Raw genomic sequence first — 19,365 nt, forward strand, 5'->3', positions numbered from 1 at the left:
CAGTTGACTATATATATGAGGTTCGGTGGAATTTGTTTTTATCTTTTTATGTGGAACAAGGAATATGCTTTCCCTTGGGGGATATTGGTATTCAATTGCTTGGGTGAGTCTCATTCTATTTGTATAAATTCTTTTCTATTGTATAATTAGCCCAGTGAGGGCTGATATATTATGGCTGAATTTTTTTTTTTAATTTTTTTATTAATTTAAAATAAAAAATAACAAACAAAAACATTCTTAACATATGCTCATTCCATTCTACATATATAATCAGTAATTCACAATATCATCACATAGTTGCATATTCATCATCATGATCATTTCTTAGAACATTTGCATCAAATCAGAAAAAGAAATAAAAAGACAATAGAAAAAAATTCATACATACCATAGCTCTTACCCCTCCCTTTCATTGATCACTAGCATTTCAATCTACTAAATTTATTTTAACCTTTGTTACCCCTATTATTTAGTTTTTACTTGTTTGTTGTTGTTTAACTCGTTTGTTGGTAAGGTAGATAAAAGGAGCATCAGACACAAGGTTTTGGCAATCACACAGTCACATTGTGAGAGCTATATTATTACTATACAGTCATCTTCAAGAGACATGGCTACTGGAACACAGCTGTACATTTTCAGGCAGTTCTCTCCAGCCTCTCCATTACGTCTTGACTAACAAGGTGATACTTATTTAATGCATAAGAATAACCTCCAGGATAACCTCTAGACTCTGTTTGGAATCTCTCAGCCATTGACATTTTATTTTGTCTCATTTCACTCTTCCCCCTTTTTGTCGAGAAGGTTTTCTCAATCCCTTGATGCTGAGTCTCAGCTCATTCTAGGATTTCTGTCCCACGTTGCCAGGAAGGTCTACACCCCTGGGAGTCATGTCCCACGTAGACAGGGAGAGGGCAGTGAGTTTGCTTGTTGTGTTGGCTGGAGAGAGAGGCCACATCTGAGCAACAAAAGAGGCTCTCTTGGGGTGACTTTTAGGCCTAATTTTAAGTAGGCTTGACCTATCCTTTGTGGAGTCATGTTTCATATGAACAAACCCCAAGATTAGGGGCTCAGCCTATTGCTTTGATTGTCCCCACTGCTTGTAAGAATATCAAGAATTCTCTACTTGGGGAAGTTGAATTTTCTCCCTTTCTCACCATTCCCCGAAGGGGACTTTGCAAATACTTTTTTGCTTATGCCCTAGTCAAGGTACCATGTACTTATGGTATTCAATTTAGCTGTTGTGGCTTACTTTTTGTCTCTACTGTTTAGGAACCCTGATTCTGGTTTTGCCTTCTCTCCCCAGCCAAGTTGGCTATTCTTGGTGTCTCTTATACCGAATAAGCTTTTTCTGTTGATATGCAATGTTGATGTAATATTTCTTTCTCATCTTTTCTTGTCTCTGTCTACTCCTGTCAGCATTATCCATTTTAGAGGGTAAACCCTTGAGGGCATGGATTATTCTTGTTAGCATAACTCTGAAGAGCACTTAGCACAGTGCTAAGCCCTACTAATTGGTGCTTACTAATGGCAATAATGCTGGTTGTAATTATGGTTCATTTAGAGACTTTAGTTTGCTTACTCAGCCTTTGGAAAGGATGCCCAGCTACTTCTAACTTCTAGGAAGAAAAGCATTCAAGTGTAGTGAATGAGCTTATGTGTGCAAAAAAACAAAAGTCTCTTAATTTTCATGACCTGAAGTGAATATGCCAGGATTAGGGTAATAAAACATTAATAATGGCATGATGATGGTGACATCTATTTCATCTCTAAGGGTTTTTTAAGCAGCTTATATAGCTCTAGCAATGCAGTTCTGAAATGGAGCCAATGACTCGGTGGCCATTCCAAACAGGGAGAGAAACTCAGCTGAGTAAGTATATGTCCCAAGAGCCGTTTCTTTCCCAAAGACTTCCTTTATTTTCAGGTGTTTTGCCTAATTTCTTTTCCTTAAGCTTCAGAATATTAACATAAAAAAGATAAACATGGTTGGAACTCTGTTTGATTTTGGAGCTGCTTATCCAAATAGGATTTCTGAAGTGGAAAGGCTCATAACATGCCTGTTGGGGGTCCAGCTAATGCCGAGTTAACTTCTTTCTCTTGTATTTATGTACATGCAGAGTGAGGATGCGAAAGATCAGAAATCTTTTTTTGTCATCCATTTCCAAACCTTTATGCAGAAAGGTTTTCAGTGACAAATTTTATTAGATTTCGGTAAAGAAGGGGAGCCCCTTAAAAAACAGTCCAGCTGATTATAGAGAACCTACAGTTGCTTGTCTGATAAAAAAGACCATTTGTAGTACAGCCAATGAGTTCTGTGGAGTGAATTTAGATAATTACCTGAGTATACCCTGACCTGGCCTTTCATTTTCTTCCTTTTATGAATGGCTTGGTTTTCAAACCTGGATTGCAGTAGACTTGAAGCTTAGTTATTAAGTGGAGCTTGTGTATGTTCTGCTTTTTCTGGAGGGCAGGTCTGTGTGTAGGCTGCCTAACCTTGCTAGTGTGAGGGGAAATACAAGCCTTAGTGGATGGATGTATACTTATGGAAGACATTAAATAATTTCAGAGCCATGAGGAACAAAACACAGCCTTATCAGTGAATGTCCTTTAGCTATAACATTGTATACCCTAAGTTTGGCTGATTTATGTCTCGTGTTTAATCCACTGGGTGTATGTCTTATGTGGTGTTTATAAATCTCCTTGTGCATTTTGAAATTTTAAAAAATTACCCTTAAGTGAAGATCAACTAGTTAGAGTAGCTAGCAGGATATATAAATGAACTGTGATATATACATGATGGAATATTATGCAGCTGTAAGATGGAATAAAGTCATGATGCATGCAACAACGTGGATGAACCTTGAGGACATTATGCTGAGCGAAATAAGCCAGAAACAAAAGGAAAAATACTTATGGTTTCATTAATATAAACTAACTATAATGAGCAAACTCTGAGATTAAATTTGAGAACACAGGTTATTAGGAGATAGAAAGAAAGTAGAGGGCATTTGATGCTTAAGCACAGAATGTTTAACAAGGTTGATGGTAAAGGTTCAGAAATGGATGGTATAACACTGTGTGGTGATAGCACAAAACTGGAAGATTTATAATGAACAAAGATGAATGTGGGTATGGTTGAAAGAGGAAGGCTACGGACATGTATTTAGACCAGAAAGAAGGGTAAAAGATATAAACTAGGACTCTATAACTTAGTGAAACCTAGCGTGAACAATGATGATGGTTAACTTTATAAATATAAGAAAGTTTTTAAATGAATGAGGACAAATGTATGTCATTATTACAAGGTGTTAAAAATGAGATGGCATACGGAATAAATACAATAATGCAAACTGAGGGCTATAGTTATTAGTAACATTGTAATATTCTTTCATTGATTCTAACAAAGGTAATGCACCAAAGCTTTAAAGAGGGGGATATAAGGGAGGGTTTGGAATTTTTTTCCTTCTTTCTTTTCAGAAGAAATGGGATTGTTCTCATATTCACTGGTAGTGAATCCATAACTCTGTGATTATACCAGGAGCCATTGATTTTACACTTAGGATGGATGGTATGTTGTGTGAATAAAACTGTTAAAAAAAAATAAGCAGGAAACTACAACCACTGTAGAAGATGTGGAGAAAGAGGTGTTCTTATTCACTGTTGGTAGGGAAGTAGAATTGTTTAGCCCCTCTGGAGGTCAGTTTAGCAGTTCCTCAGGAAACTAAGTGTAAAATTGTGGTGTGATCTAGCAATCCTGTTACTATGTACATACTTCAAAGAACTGGGAGCAGGGACACGAATAGACATTTGCACAGCGATGTTTATGGTGGCATTATTCATGATTGCCAGTGGACAGAGGTGGCCCAGGGGTCCATCAACTGATGATTGGAAGGGCGAACTGTGGCGTCTACATATGATGGGATGTAGCACAGTTGCAGAAAGGAATGAAGTCATGAGGCATGCGATGATGCGAATGAACTTTGAGGACACTGTATTGAGTGTAATAAGCAAGAAACGAAAGGACAAATAATTGTATAGTCTCACTAATATGAATGAAGTATAATGAGCAAACTCTGAGAGTAAATTTGTGAGTATAGGTTATCAAGAGATAAGAAAGAGGGCAGAGATTGGGCATTCAATACTTATGAAGTACAGAATGTTCAATAAGGTTGATTGTAAACATCCAGAGATGGATAGCACAATACTGAGTGATGGTAGCACAAGACTATAAATGTCATTAATAAAGCTGAATGTGAATTTGGTTGACATTGGAAGGCTGGGGTTGCAGGTCATCAGATGGGAAGCTAGAGGATAAAAACTGGGACTGTATAATTTAGTGAAACTTAGAGTGGTCAGTGATGGTGGTTAATAGTATAAAATATAAGACAGTTCTTACATGAACTTGAACAAATGTACATCACTATTACAAGGTGTTAATAATAGGGTGTTTTATATAGGAAAAATTACAATTAATGCAAACTAAGGGCTATTTTTAATAGTAACACTGTTACATTCTTTCATTAATTGTAACAAAGGCACTATATAAAGCTAAAGGTCAATGATAGGGAGATATAAGGGGTATGGGTCTTTTTTCTTTGGGAGAAATTAGAATGTTCTCATGTTCATTATAGAGGTGGATGCATAACTATGTGGTTACTTCAAGAACCACTGATTGCACACTTAGGATGGATTGTATGGTGTGTGGATAAAACTATTAAAAATACAAAGCAAAACCACAATGGGATACCATTTCACTCCCATTAGAATGGGCTACTATTAACAAAACAGGAAACTACGAGTACTGGAGAGGGTGTAAAGAAATAGGAACACTCATTCATTGCTAGTAGGAATGTAAAATGTATAGCCACTGTGGAAGCATGCGTTTGAATTCTTGATCTGCTAGTTATAGAATTATATATAATTACAGGCAAATCATTTAATTTGTGAGGCTCAGTTCTCCCATCTGTAAAATGGAGATAACACCTACCTCCCAGATACAGAAGGAGGCTTGAGTGAGCTAAGAGGTATAAAGAACATGGTAATGTATCATTAAAAGTAAGTTAATAGACTGAGAAATAAAAGGTGCCAACCCACATCAAAAGGTGATGTTTATTCATGGGCTTGCATTAAATGTAATTCCTTTTAGCAGTAAGAAGAAATTTTCTGCTTATCACTAGAAAGACGTACGGAATATAAATTGAATTCTAGCACCCTAAATCATTGAAGTAAACCACTTGTAAATGACACAGAAACTTAGTGACAGTTCTGTTTCTAAGGTTTATTCTCCCCACTTTCTTTTTTAAAAACACCTCTTCCCTTGCAATTTGTCAGACTAGTGTACCTGAATGCTAATAAATGGCTTTGGGGCCCTTTTTTGAATGCTTATGGAGAAGGATTAAAATCTCTAGAGAAATTAATATTTTCTGTCCTGAAACTCTTCATAAGGAATGTTTGCTCACACAAAGAAATTCATGGCAGGGGTCAGGGTGGTCGTGATGCTATGGCATTAGGCATTTTGAAGCAAATTTGTATTTTTAAAGCTCTTCAAATGGCTTAAAATTCATGTTGGCAAATTAACATGATTAAAGAATTTTGTCTTCATCCCTATGAATAATAGCCCTATATAATGTAACTCAAGTAGAGGCTTTAATTTAATTAAGCTACTCATATCAGTGATATTGAACACATAGCTAACTAGTTGTTGAAAACAGCATGTGGGGTATGAAGTGGCTTTGAAAGTGAGGGTGATAGAAAGCACTTTGCCAGCCAAAGGCAGTTTTGGGTTCCAGCGTAAAATCTAAAGTACTAATATTCAGAGAAAAAAAAAGTGTTAATTTAAATGAATATGATACCTATAATCCATCCAAAGCCCTTCAAAATAAATGAGTTTTGGCAAGGTGCTGACGTTTTCCAAAGGATTGCTCAAAATGCTTCTCCTGTCCGAATGGTCATACTGAAGGCAGAAAGAAAGGGTTTTGTGAGTTGAGTACTGGGTTTCTAGCTCACACAGTGGTTCCATTTGAGATGAGACAGTTAGACAGTTTAGGAAAATGGCTGGGATTTTGTCAATTTCCCGTATAACACTTTTATTTGAATCCTTGAGTACAGGCTGCATTTTCTAAGAGGTGGCTTTAATTTAAAACTTCTGTGTTTTAAAGCACCAGGTTTATTTTCTCCTTCTTGGGAAAATATTAGTCAGTTACTCAAAAAATTGAAAAATGTGTCTAAAACAGTGAATGCTAAGCACTTTTGAAAATTTGAGCTTACTAAATTTAGGTCTTGTCTACATTTTCAACTCTTAAGAAAATAAAATCAAATAGACAGGACCAATAACCATGCATATTTGTGGATGTCTCTCTGAGTTCTCTCTCAAGTAGAGAATGGAGGAAACTTCATTTATTGACTATCAAAAATTCCACCTTCAAGTAGTCTATTAACAGATATAAAAGAAATACTAGGTGCAAAAATAAAAAGTTAAGGACCTTCAAAAGAAATACTAGAAAAATATCTTTTGGATTATAGATAGAAAAGAACTTCATAAGAATTATCATGGTCTCATGAAGAACCTGGTTTTTCCATTTTCCTTTTAGATCTGCTTTATTTAAACTTTTTTGAGTGTGAAATAAAACACACAGAAAAGGTTGTGAAACCTAGCTACAGCATAATTAGTACAAAGCCAGTGCGTGTGTCACTGCTACTCAGGTCAGGGACGAGAGCATTGCCAGCCTCCCAGGAAGTAAGTGCTCCAATTTTCTCCCAGATCACGACCCTCCCCCCAAAGCAGATGGCCATCCTGACTTCTGATATGTCTGTATATGTATATATGTGTATGTGTGTACGTATACATGTCTGTGTATATATTAAACTGTATAAAAACCACGGTTTTGCCACCTAAGTATGCTTCTTTAGATATTAAAGTTTAATTTTGCTGGATTTGTAAGACTTATAAATGAAATCATATATGTTTTTTTTTTGGCCCAGCATCAGGCTTGTAAGATCCTACATCTGCTCAGGACCATGTGTAAGGCCTTGGTCCAGTAGTCTCTGGCTGGAAGGCCCCCACCCAAACTAAAACCCGTGAACATCCTGGCATACAGCTGTTCAAACTCAGCCAGTCAGGACCTGCCCTGACAAGCAAAGAACCCCACTGCGCATGGCCTGTAGCTATGCCCCCCAGCCCTAAAGCACGGGGAACTCCTAACCTAGGGAAACTCCTAACCTACCGCAGGAGGCCCCGTAGGCATCGTCAGCACCCCCACTAGCTAGCCTATATCTAGCCCCGTAACTCCCAGGGGGGCGCGACTTCCCCGGTCCTCACCCAGAGCACCCGGACCCGGGAACCTCGCCCCGGGACAATAAACTTTTTAAACTCGGACTCAGTTTCTCTGATTTTTCAGTTGGCTACCGTTTAAAACCTGACACCATGTAGTTGTAATTTATTCCTTTTTGTTGTACTAAAATGTGGCATTGTATGAATATAATACATGTACTTATCCATTTTATAATTTGTCAACATTTGTTTTCGATGCAGTTTTTTAGTGCAGTCTATAATTCCTCTTTGCATGTTAGGGTCTGTAAAATCTGATGCCCTTATGCACACGTTTCTGAAAGTGTGGTCCCTCTATCAGCAGCATCAGCATAAAGCTTATTAGAAAGACTAATAGTCTTGTCGGGCCCTACCGCAGACCTATGCTCATGTATCACTTTGGGGTATGTCCTATGTATATTATGTTCTTATTCTCGTGACTGGGTCATTGTGCAAAATCGATTTGGAACTTCTAATTTGGACCTGCCTTAGGAACCCATTGATCATGACACATGCGTTCTCCTACTGCAGTTCTCCTAGCACTATACTCGTGTCTTATTTTTGAAAAAAGTAGTTTTACCCCATTTGAGTCAAGTCCTTGGCTCAAAACAACTTAAGGCTATTTTCAGAGATAAAATAAATTTTCGAAAGAGAAAGATTTGCTAGCGTTGAAGATATTGGGAAGAGTAGGCAATGGACTGAGGACCTGTTAAAAGAGGACCTAAAAGAGGTTGGGCAAAGCATCATTTCTGGAGCACCGCAGTGCCCCGCAGAGAAGACAGTGCAGGCTCTGGAGTCGGGGAGACATGAGTGTGTACCATTGACTGGCTCTTTCATTTTAGGGAAGTACTGAATTTCTTTGAAACTCCTTTCCCCCTTTCTCAGGAGGAAACTGAGGATAACAACTGTAAAGATTCTAAGCAATTAGTACATAACGATTAAATAATCACTTAATTAATAATCACATGATAAATAATCATGTGAATTTTGCATGACCAAACTCACAGTGTGGGTGCATTTTGACCGGTTTGTGGTGGTGGTGATCTGTTTGAATCTGGCTGGCTGTGTCATACCTTCATAGCTTTAATGCTCTTTACTTCACTCTGTGTGCCCTGCAGGAACGATTCCAGGTGAAGAATCCTCCCCACACCTATATTCAGAAGCTCAAAGGCTATCTGGATCCAGCTGTAACCAGAAAGGTAAGAAGGATTTGTTTTCACTCTTTGTCTTTGTCTTTTCCCCATTAGCAGGCAAAATCCTGCTTCATTGGAGGGGGCGTTCCTCCTCCTTCATCATCACCTCTGCCAGAGCCCCCAGGAAAACAGCCTTTAGAGGCTGGCAACGTAGGTAGACAAAGACAAAAGCCATCCTTCTCACTTGAGGATGTGTCCAAAAGTGTTTCCGAGTAGGGACTCACATACCTCTGATGGTTATTTTTGTCACTATCATTTATAGTTTCACACGTAGAGTACAGTCCAGAGGTGTTCAGGCCCCTGGAAAAGCAGGCCTAGCAAAGGCAATACTTGTCTTTCATGCCTTGGTGCATTTCCAGAGACCTTGAAAAATCGCTAGGGCTTTGTCATCCCAGCTGTGCACTCACATCCTGTGTTGATGCTTTTAGCAGCTTCCCCCACCCCAACCCCCTGCCCCTGGCCCCAAGAAGGTAAGGAGAGAATAGCTGATTCCATTCTCAGCTGATTCTCTCCTTTGGCAAACAAGCCCTGCTTTGTGCAGCCACACAGTTGTTTAAACTGCTGCCACATGGTAAAGCATGCAGCCTGGCACAGCACTGCGGGCCCTGTCAGTCCCAGGGTGTCTCAGGGCAGGGCCGTCCCTGTTCAAGATGGACAAAGGGGCTCATCACCTGATAGTGCGTATTTCTCCATTGAACTTCCATAGGTCCTGCTTTCAAGGCTACTTTGAAAATCTCTTGAGCTAAATCTCCTCTGCTTTCAGCAAGTAACTCATGAGAAAAGAAAGGCACACTTCTCGTGGTTTACCACTGTTTTCAGGGCTCTTGTCTTTTATTTATTAATGTTCTCCTTTTTTCATCTTCTTTTTCTTTCCGTTCTCCGCCAAAACAAAGCATTAAAGAACCCAGCAAAGAAGACCGCTATTAGTTCCTTTTGGAAGTTTCCTTGGTCTTTATTCTGCGGTTAGTATGCAGACAGGGGGAATAAAAACTAGCAGTGATGATTAAAACAGATTGCAGACCTTCACGGTGGGCAAGACACCATATATTACTGGAACATGACACAGTAACTGTCAAACTATCAAAGTTTTTCTTCTTGCAAGCATGATATGCATACACATTATTTTTTTAAAGACCTGCTGTTGGGCTCCCCAGATGAAACAGTTGTTAATTCTTGTTAGTTTATCTTTTGTTTGTCTCCTCTAAGCATGTAGCAGCTTTGATTTCATCAGGTTAGAAAGGATTAAAGGAGGACAACATCTATACACAAAGCACAACCGAAAAACAGGTTCTTTTCTTAGCTATTTCTTTACATAGGGGCAGCCGTGCTTGTTTTAGAAAAAAGTCTTCAGAAACCAGGCTGGCTGGCGCAGACCCCAATGTCAGGCACACTCACTGGAATAGATTATGGGGAGAAATGGCTGTATCAGTACAGCCTCCCGTGTGGCTGGCCCCTCACATAGAATATGTTCCATCCCAAAACAATTAGCTCAACATTTTTCAGACTCTAAAAAGAAAGGAGAAAAAATGTAAACTACTAGACATTGTTTTCCAAACTCCTATGCCTCAACCCTCTAAGTGGGAAGAAGCTTAGAGGACAGAGGTGACCTTCCTCCTAGCACAACTCCGGTTCTCCTTTGGATCTGTTATTTCTGGTTTAAGGTGAAGAAAATAAACATAAAACAACAGAAGTTCTCCAAGTGTTTTACTGAACGACAACAAAGTTTGGCTGTTTGCGCTGGCCTTTATTCCTGAAATTACTGCTCTGATCTGTGTATGTTCATCAAAAGGCCTTATTTCATCTGTGCCTCATCTTTCAAGATTAGTCATTCAACTCAGAAAAAGTAAAATAAAATGGATGTTGAATCATTTGCCCCTGCTTTCCTGAGATTTCTGCCAGGAGCTGGCTATATGAAAGGATCTGTTCCATGCAACATAATTTGTAATGCTTAAAGCCTGGAAAAAAGACAGCTTATATTTAGAATAATGCATGGCCTGTAGTTAAAATGAGTTGAAGATTCTCAGCTGTTTTATGGTTGGGGGCAAAAAAGTTTCAAATCAGTGTTTTACATTTTAGCCAGGCAGTCTAGGCTCAGTCTTTCTTTAACTGCCTCTGGTGCCTTCAGTACTTCATTCATTAGTCTTCTGTTCAAATTGAATAGAAGATACTTACTTAGTTTGCTCTCTTTAAAAAAGCTTTTAAAACACACTCTGTTTAGATTTTCCTCTCTGTCGTATAAAATGAAACCCTCTAGGGCAGGAGAGCAAGAGCCTAAATTAGGTATTTCTGTGATCAGAACTCTGCAAATGAGCCTCCTCATTGAATAGCAGGCGGTTGGTTGTTCCCTGCTCTGTTCATGTGTGTCTTGGAACCAGGTAAGACCTGGGAGAAAGGAGTCTGGTGCTCTGGGAGCTGCATTTGTGAAATGAAACCTACTGTGTGCATCTTCCAGGCTCATTCTAAAGCCTTTTTTATATTGGGAAGCAAGTAAGAATCATTCAGACTGCTGATGGATCCCTCCTGGTTTCTTTTTGCTAGTTCCTACAGGAACATAATTTCTTTCAGAAGTGCTTTAAAGCATCGTGGGTACATTGTAGATGTGCAAGGAGTTAGTATTCATTCTTTTAATGTTATTATTATTGTTTCTCTATATGAAAAGTTATGGGTTTACAAAGCAATAATGCATAAAATACAGGATTCTGTATACCACTGTGCCACCAACACCGTACACTGATATGGAGCACTTGTTAAAAATGATGGTAACACATTTTTATACTTTACTTTTAATTTAAGCCCATGCTTTAACTTAGGGTTCGCTGTGTAGTGCAATCCCATGAATTTTTTAAAAAAATTATTCTGTTGCCATGTATGCCATAATATTCAGATATATATTTCAGTGCTGTTAACTGCACTCACAGTGTTGTGCTACCATCATCCCCATCCATTGCCAAAACATTTCCATCATTCCAAAAAGGAGCACTGTATGTTTTACAACTTAACTTCCGGTTCACTTTCCCACTTCCTCTCCTGGGAACCTATATGCTAGATTCTGACCCTATGAGTTTGCTTATTCTAATTGTTTCAAATCAGTGAGATTGGAGAATATTTGTCCTTTTGTGTCTGTCATATTTCATGCAACATAATGTCTTCCACATTCATCCATATAGTCCATGCATCGGAACATCATTCCTGCTTGTGACTGAATAATATTCCATTGTATGAATTCACCACATTTTGTTTATCCATTCATTGGTTGATAGACACTTGGGTTGCTTCCATCTTTTGACAGATGTGAATAATGCTGCTATGAACATCAATGTGAAAATATCTGTTCAAGACCCTACTTTCAATTCTTTAGGTATATGCCTAGTAGTGGGATTGCTGGGTCTATGCTTAACTTTCTGAGGAACTACCAAAGTATCTTCCACAGCGATGTACCAGTTTACATTCCCACCAGCAATGAATGAATGTTTCTGTATCTCTGCATCCTCTCCAAAACTTATTTTCCATTTTTTATTTATCCATTCCGATGGGTATGAAATTATATCTAATTATGGTTTTGATTTGCCTTTTCTTGATGGCTATTGATATTGAGCATCTTTTCATGTGCTTTCTGGCCATTTGTGTATCTTCCTTGAAGAGAGCTCTATTCAAGTCTTCTCTCCATTTTTAAATTGAGTTGTTTGCCTATTTGTTGTTAAGCTGAAGGATTTTAAAAAATATATTCTGGATATTAATCCTTTATCGAATATGAGGTTTCCAGATATTTTCTGCAATTGTGTAGGTTTTCTTTTCACTTTCATGATAAAGTCCTTTGAGGAACAAATGTTTTAAATTTTGATCTGGCCCTGTTTATCTTTTTATTTTCTTAATTGGGCTTTGGGTGTAAATTCTAAGAAACCATTACCTAACACAATGTCCTGAAGATACCTTCCTATATTTTCTTCAAGATCTTTGGTTAATTTTGAGTTCATTTTTATATATGGTATGAGGCAGGGGCCTTCTTTTTTTTCAAATGGAAATCCAGTTTTCCTGGTACCATTTGTTGAAGAGATTATTCCTTTTTGAATTGAGTGATCTTTGCCACGTTGTCAAAAATCTGTTGGCCATAAATGTAAGGTTTGATTTCTGAGTTCTCAATTTTATTCCATTGGTCTATATGTCTGCCCATGTTGCCAGTACCATACCATTTTGATTACTATAACTTTGTAAGAAGCTTTAAGATTGGAAAGTGTGAGTCTTCCCAACTTCATTCTTCTTTTTCAAGATGACTTTTGCTGTTTGAGGCCCCTTAACTTTCCTTATGAATTTGATGATTGGCTTTTCCATTTCTGTAAAGGAGGTTGTTAGAATTTAGATTGGGATTTCATTGAATGTATAAATTGCTTTGGGTAGTCTTGACATCTTAAGCAATATTTACTCTTCCAATCCATTAATAACACAGAATGTTCCATTTATTTAGGTCTTCTTTCATCTCTTTTAGCAAGGCTTTACAATTTTCTTTTTTGTGTACAAGTCCTTTACATCCTTGGTATTTTAGTTGTTATTGTGAATGGAAGTTTTTTCTTTATTTCTTCTTCTGATTGTTCATTGTTTGTGTGTTTGAGACATTAGTGATATTTGGGTGTTGCTCTTCACCCTGCCACTTTGCTGAATTCATTTATTAGACCTAGTGTCCTTGTTACGGATTTTCTGTATATAGGATCATTCATCTGCACATAGTGAAAGTTTTACTTCTTCCTTTCCAATCTGAATGCCCTTTATTTCTTTTTCTTGCCTAATTGCTCTGGTAAGAACTTCCATTTCGTGTCTTGCTCATAATTTTAGAGGGAAAGTTTTTAGTCTTTCACCATTAAATAAGATGTTAACTGTGGGCTTTTCATATATGCTATTTGTTGTTGAGGAAGTTTCCTTCTATTCTTCATGTTCCAGGTATTTTTATCAACAAAGAGTGCTGTACTTTATCAGATGCCTTTTCTGCATGAATTAAGATGATCATGTGGTCTTTTCCCCCTTCATTTTGATAATGTGATATATTGTATTTATTTATTTTCTTATGTTGAACCAACATTGCATACTGGAGATGAATCCTAATTGATTATGGTGTATGATTCTTTCATTATGCTATTGGATTCAGTTTCTTAGTATTTTGTTAAAGATTTTTCATCTGTATTCATAGGAGATACTGGTCCGTAATTTCCTTTTCTTGTGGTGTCTTTATTTGGCTTTGGAATGCGAATGATATTGATCTTGTAGAATGAGTTAGGGAGTGTTCCCTCATCTTCAAGTTTTTGGAGGGATGGGAGCAGAATTGGATTTAAGTCTTCTTGGAATGTTTGGTAAGATTCCCCTGTGAATTTATGTGAATAGAAATTTCCCTTGTTCCTGGGCTTCTCTTTGTGAAGGGTTTTGATTACTGATTCAATCTCTTTAGTAGTGATGTAAAGTTCTTAAGTGTCTGTTAGATCTAATTGATGTAGTGTATCATTCAAATCCTGTACTTCCTTATTGATTTTCTGATTAGATATTCTATCCATTATTGAGAGTGCTGTATTAAAGCCTCCTATTACTAATGTAGAACTATCTTCCTTCAAATCTGCCAGTATTTGCTTCACATATTTTGGGTCTCTGCTGTAAGGTACATGTATATTTATCATTGTTACATCTTCCTGTTGAATTTTGCCCTTTATGAGTACATAATGACTGTATTTTTTTATTCTTTTTTTATTGTAATCATTCCGTTCTACAGATATAGTCAGTGATTCATAATATCATCACATAGTTGCATATTCATCATAATCATTTCTTAGAACATTTGCATCAGTTTAGAAAAAGACAAGAAAAAAACATTCATATATACCATACCCCTTAACCCTCCCTTTCATTGATCACTAGCATTTCAATCTAAATTTATTTTAACGTTTCTTCCCCCTATTATTTATTTTTATTCCATTTGTTTTACTCATCTATTGATAAGGTAGATAAAAGGAACGTCAGACACAAGTTTTCACAATCACACAGTCACATTGTGAAAGCTATATCATTATACAATTATCTTCAAGAAACATGGCTACTGGAACACAGCTCTACATTTCTAGGCAGTTCCCTCCAGCCTCTCCATTACATCTTGACTAACAAGGTGATATCTAATGAATGCATAAGAATAACCTCCAGGATAACCTCTTGACTCAGTTTGTAATCTCTCATCCATTGACACTTAATTGACACTTAATTTTGTCTCATTTCACTCTTCCCCCTTTTGGTCAAGAAGGTTTTCTCAATCCCTTGGTGCTGAGTCTCAGCTCATTCTAGGATTTCTGTACCATGTTGCCAGGTAGGTCCACACCCTTGGGAGTCATGTCCTATGTAGACAGGGGGGAGGACAGTGAATTTGCTTGTTGTGTTGGCTGGAGAGAGAGGCCACATCTGAGCAACAAAAGAGGGGGTTCTCTTGGGGGTTTCCCTCTATTTTTTACTTAAGGTCTTTTTTTATCCAATATTAGTATGGCCATCCCAGCTCAATTTGGCTTCTTGCATGGTATATCTTTTTCCACCTTTTCACCTCAACCTACTTGTATCTTTGAAGTTAAGGTATATCTCTTGTAGTCTGCCTATAGTTGGGTCATACTTTTTAATCCATTCTGGAAATCTCTGCCTTTTGACTGGAGAGTTGAATCCGTTTACATTTAACGTCACTACTGGTAATACAGGACTTTTTTCTGCCCATTTGGTATTTAACTTTGTAAGTCTTATACCTTTTTTTTGTTCCTCACTTTTCTTAATTCCTACTTTTATATTTATCTCTTGTTGATGTTGTACCATATGGAGTGCCTTCTCATTTAGATCTGGATATATTTTTCATCTGCTTTTTTTGTGGTTATCATCAGGTTAAAATTTGACATCCTAAATATATAACAGCCATATATGGTTTGATACCAAATTGATTTCAGTAGCATGCACATGCACATGCACTTTTCATATGCCCCTCTATTCCCCCACCATTGTTTTTGTACTTATTACCATTTATATCTTTGTACATTGTAGGTCCAGGACCATAGATTTATCATTACATCTTTCTTATGCATTTGCTTTTTAGTACCTGTAGGAAGAAAGAAGTGGAGTTGCATACCACACAATACACTACAACAATTATAATTACCAAAATGGTTACTTTTATTGCAGATCTTTATTTCTTTATCCTGCTTTAAACTACTGTCGAGTATCCTTTTCTATCAGTCTGAAGAAATTCCTTTAATATTGCTTTTAGGGCAGCTGTAATGTCGATGGGTTCCCTCAGCTTTTGTTTATCTGAGAATATCTTAATCTCTCCCTCATTTTTATAAGAAAGTCTTTTCAGATATGATATTTTTGGCTGCTGGTTGTTTTCTTACAGCACATTTCAACCTTCTTTCCTCCATGGATTCTGATGAGAAATCAGAACTTAATCTAATTGGGACTCCCTTGTATGTAATATGTACTTTTCTCTTGTATCTTTCAGAACTCTCCTTGTTCTTTGCATTCATTAGTGCAATCAGTATATGACGGGATATGTTTTTCTTCATTTTTATCCCATTAGGTGTTCTTTGAGATTCCTTAATGTGCATATTCATGTGTTTTGTGAAGTCTGGGAAGTTCTCTGCCATTATTTTTTTCACTGTTCCTTCTGCCCCTTTTTCTTCTTCTGGGACTCCCGTAATGTGTATTTTGTGTAATTGATGGTGTATCATAGCTGTCTTAGCATATTTTAATTTTTAATATTTTGTTTTTCTTTCTACTCTTTGGCCTGACTCATTTTGAGTATCTTGTCTTCAAGTTTGCTGATTCTTCTGCCAGCTCCAGTCTGTTCTTTTTTTTTTATTAATTAACGGAAAAAAAGAAATTAACCCAACATTTAGAAATCATACCATTCTACATATGCAATCAATAATTCTTAACATCATCACATAGATGCATGATCATCATTTCTTAGTACATTTGCATCGGTTTAGAAGAACTAGCAACACAACACCCAAAAAGATATAGAATGTTAATATAAAGAAAAGAAATAAAAGTAATAATAATAGTAAAAAAAAAAAAAACAAAAAAAACCTATAGCTCAGATGCAGCTTCATTCAGTGTTTTAACATGATTACTTTACAATTATGTATTATTGTGCTGTCCATTTTTGAGTTTTTGTATCTAGTCCTGTTGCACAGTCTGTATCCCTTCAGCTCCAGTTACCCATTATCTTACCCTGTTTCTAACTCCTGCTAGACTCTGTTACCAATGACATATTCCAAGTTTATTCTCGAATGTCCGTTCACATCAGTGGGACCATACAGTATTTGTCCTTTAGTTTTTGGCTAGACTCACTCAGCATAATGTTCTCTAGGTCCATCCTTGTTATTACATGCTTCATAAGTTTATCCTGTCTTAAAGCTGCATAATATTCCATCGTATGTATATACCACAGTTTGTTTAGCCACTCGTCTGTTGATGGACATTTTGGCTGTTTCCATCTCTTTGCAATTGTAAATAACACTGCTATAAACATTGGTGTGCAAATGTCCATTTGTGTCTTTGCCCTTAAGTCCTTTGAGTAGATACCCAGCAATGGTATTGCTGGGTCGTATGGCAATTCTATATTCAGCTTTTTGAGGAACCGCCAAACTGCCTTCCACAGTGGTTGCACCATTTGACATTCCCACCAACAATGGATAAGTGTGCCTCTTTCTCCGCATCCTCTCCAGCACTTGTCATTTTTTGTTTTGTTGATAATGGCCATTCTGGTGGGTGTGAGATGATATCTCATTGTGGTTTTGATTTGCATTTCTCTAATGGCCAGGGACATTGAGAATCTCTTCATATGCCTTTTGGCCATTTGTATTTCCTCTTCTGAGAGGTGTCTGTTCAAGTCTTTTTCCCATTTTGTAATTGGGTTGGCTGTCTTTTTGTTGTTGAGTTGAACAATCTCTTTATAAATTCTGGATACTAGACCTTTATCTGATATGTCATTTCCAAATATTGTCTCCCATTGTGTAGGCTGTCTTTCTACTTTCTTGATGAAGTTCTTTGATGCACAAAAGTGTTTAATTTTGAGGAGTTCCCATTTATTTATTTCCTTCTTCAGTGCTCTTGCTTTAGGTTTAAGGTCCATAAAACCGCCTCCAATTATAAGTTTCATAAGATATCTCCCTACATTTTCCTCTAACTGTTTTATGGTCTTAGACCTAATGTTTAGATCTTTGATCCATTTTGAGTTAACTTTTGTATAGGGTGTGAGAGATGGGTCTTTTTTCATTCTTTTGCATATGGATATCCAGTTCTCTAGGCACCATTTATTGAAGAGACTGTTCTGTCCCAGGTGAGTTGGCTTGACTGCCTTATCAAAGATCAAATGTCCATAGATGAGAGGGTCTATATCTGAGCTCTCTATTTGATTCCATTGGTTGATATATCTATCTTTATGCCAATGTCATGCTGTTTTGACCACTGTGGCTTCATAATATGCCTTAAAGTCAGGCAGCGTGAGACCTCCAGCTTCATTTTTTTTCCTCAAGATGTTTTTAGCAATTCGGGGCACCCTGCCCTTCCAGATAAATTTGCTTATTGGTTTTTCTATTTCTGGAAAATAAGTTGTTGGAATTTTGATTGGTATTGCATTGAATCTGTAAATCAATTTAGGTAGGATTGACATCTTAACTATATTTAGTCTTCCAATCCATGAACACGGTATGCCCTTCCATCTATTTAGATCTTCTGTGATTTCTTTTAACAGTTTTTTGTAGTTTTCTTTATATATGTTTTTTGTCTCTTTAGTTAAATTTATTCCTAGGTATATCATTCTTTTAGTTGCAATTGTAAATGGGATTCATTTCTTGATTTCCCCCTCAGCTTGTTCCTTACTAGTGTATAGAAATGCTACAGATTTTTGAATGTTGATCTTGTAACCTGCTACTTTGCTGTACTCATTTATTAGCTCTAGTAGTTTTGTTGTGGATTTTTCCGGGTTTTCGACGTATAATATCATATCGTCTGCAAACAGTGATAGTTTTACTTCTTCCTTTCCAATTTTGATGCCTTGTATTTCTTTTTCTTGTCTAATTGCTCTGGCTAGAACCTCCAACACAATGTTGAATAATAGTGGTGATAGTGGACATCCTTGTCTTGTTTCTGATCTTAGGGGGAAAGTTTTCAATTTTTCCCCATTGAGGATGATATTAGCTGTGGGTTTTTCATATATTCCCTCTATCATTTTAAGGAAGTTCCCTTGTATTCCTATCTTTTGAAGTGTTTTCAACAGGAAAGGATGTTGAATCTTGTCAAATGCCTTCTCTGCATCAATTGAGATCATGTGATTTTTCTGCTTTGATTTGTTGATATGGTGTATTACATTAATTGATTTTCTTATGTTGAACCATCCTTGCATACCTGGGATGAATCCTACTTGGTCATGATGTATAATTCTTTTAATGTGTTGTTGGATACGATTTGCTAGAATTTTATTGAGGATTTTTGCATCTATATTCATTAGAGAGATTGGTCTGTAGTTTTCTTTTTTTGTAATATCTTTGCCTGGTTTTGGTATGAGGGTGATGTTGGCTTCATAGAATGAATTCAGTAGTTTTCCCTCCACTTCGATTTTTTTGAAGAGTTTGAGGAGAGTTGGTACTAATTCTTTCTGGAATGTTTGATAGAATTCACATGTGAAGCCGTCTGGCCCTGGACTTTTCTTTTTAGGAAGCTTTTGAATGACTGATTCAGTTTCTTTACTTGTGATTGGTTTGTTGAGATCATCTATTTCTTCTTGAGTCAAAGTTCTTTCCAGGAACCCATCCATTTCATCTAAATTGTTGTATTTATTAGCATAAAGTTGTTCATAGTATCCTG

At 37.0% G+C, this 19,365-nt stretch overlaps 1 protein-coding gene across 7 annotated transcripts in view; it reads left to right on the plus strand.

The window, feature by feature from the left end:
* The window catches only part of FMNL2 (formin like 2), a 335,576-nt gene that overhangs the window by 214,921 nt on the left and 101,290 nt on the right, over positions 1 to 19,365 (plus strand). For all 7 annotated transcript variants that reach the window (XM_077153833.1, XM_077153840.1, XM_077153838.1 and 4 more), the window contains exon 3: positions 8,422 to 8,502. In XM_077153833.1, the coding sequence (XP_077009948.1) occupies positions 8,422 to 8,502 (81 nt within the window). The remainder of the gene's footprint in view (positions 1 to 8,421; positions 8,503 to 19,365) is intronic.

The sequence above is a fragment of the Tamandua tetradactyla genome, chromosome 3 (genome assembly GCF_023851605.1).
Source record: "Tamandua tetradactyla isolate mTamTet1 chromosome 3, mTamTet1.pri, whole genome shotgun sequence".
NCBI lineage: Eukaryota > Metazoa > Chordata > Mammalia > Pilosa > Myrmecophagidae > Tamandua > Tamandua tetradactyla.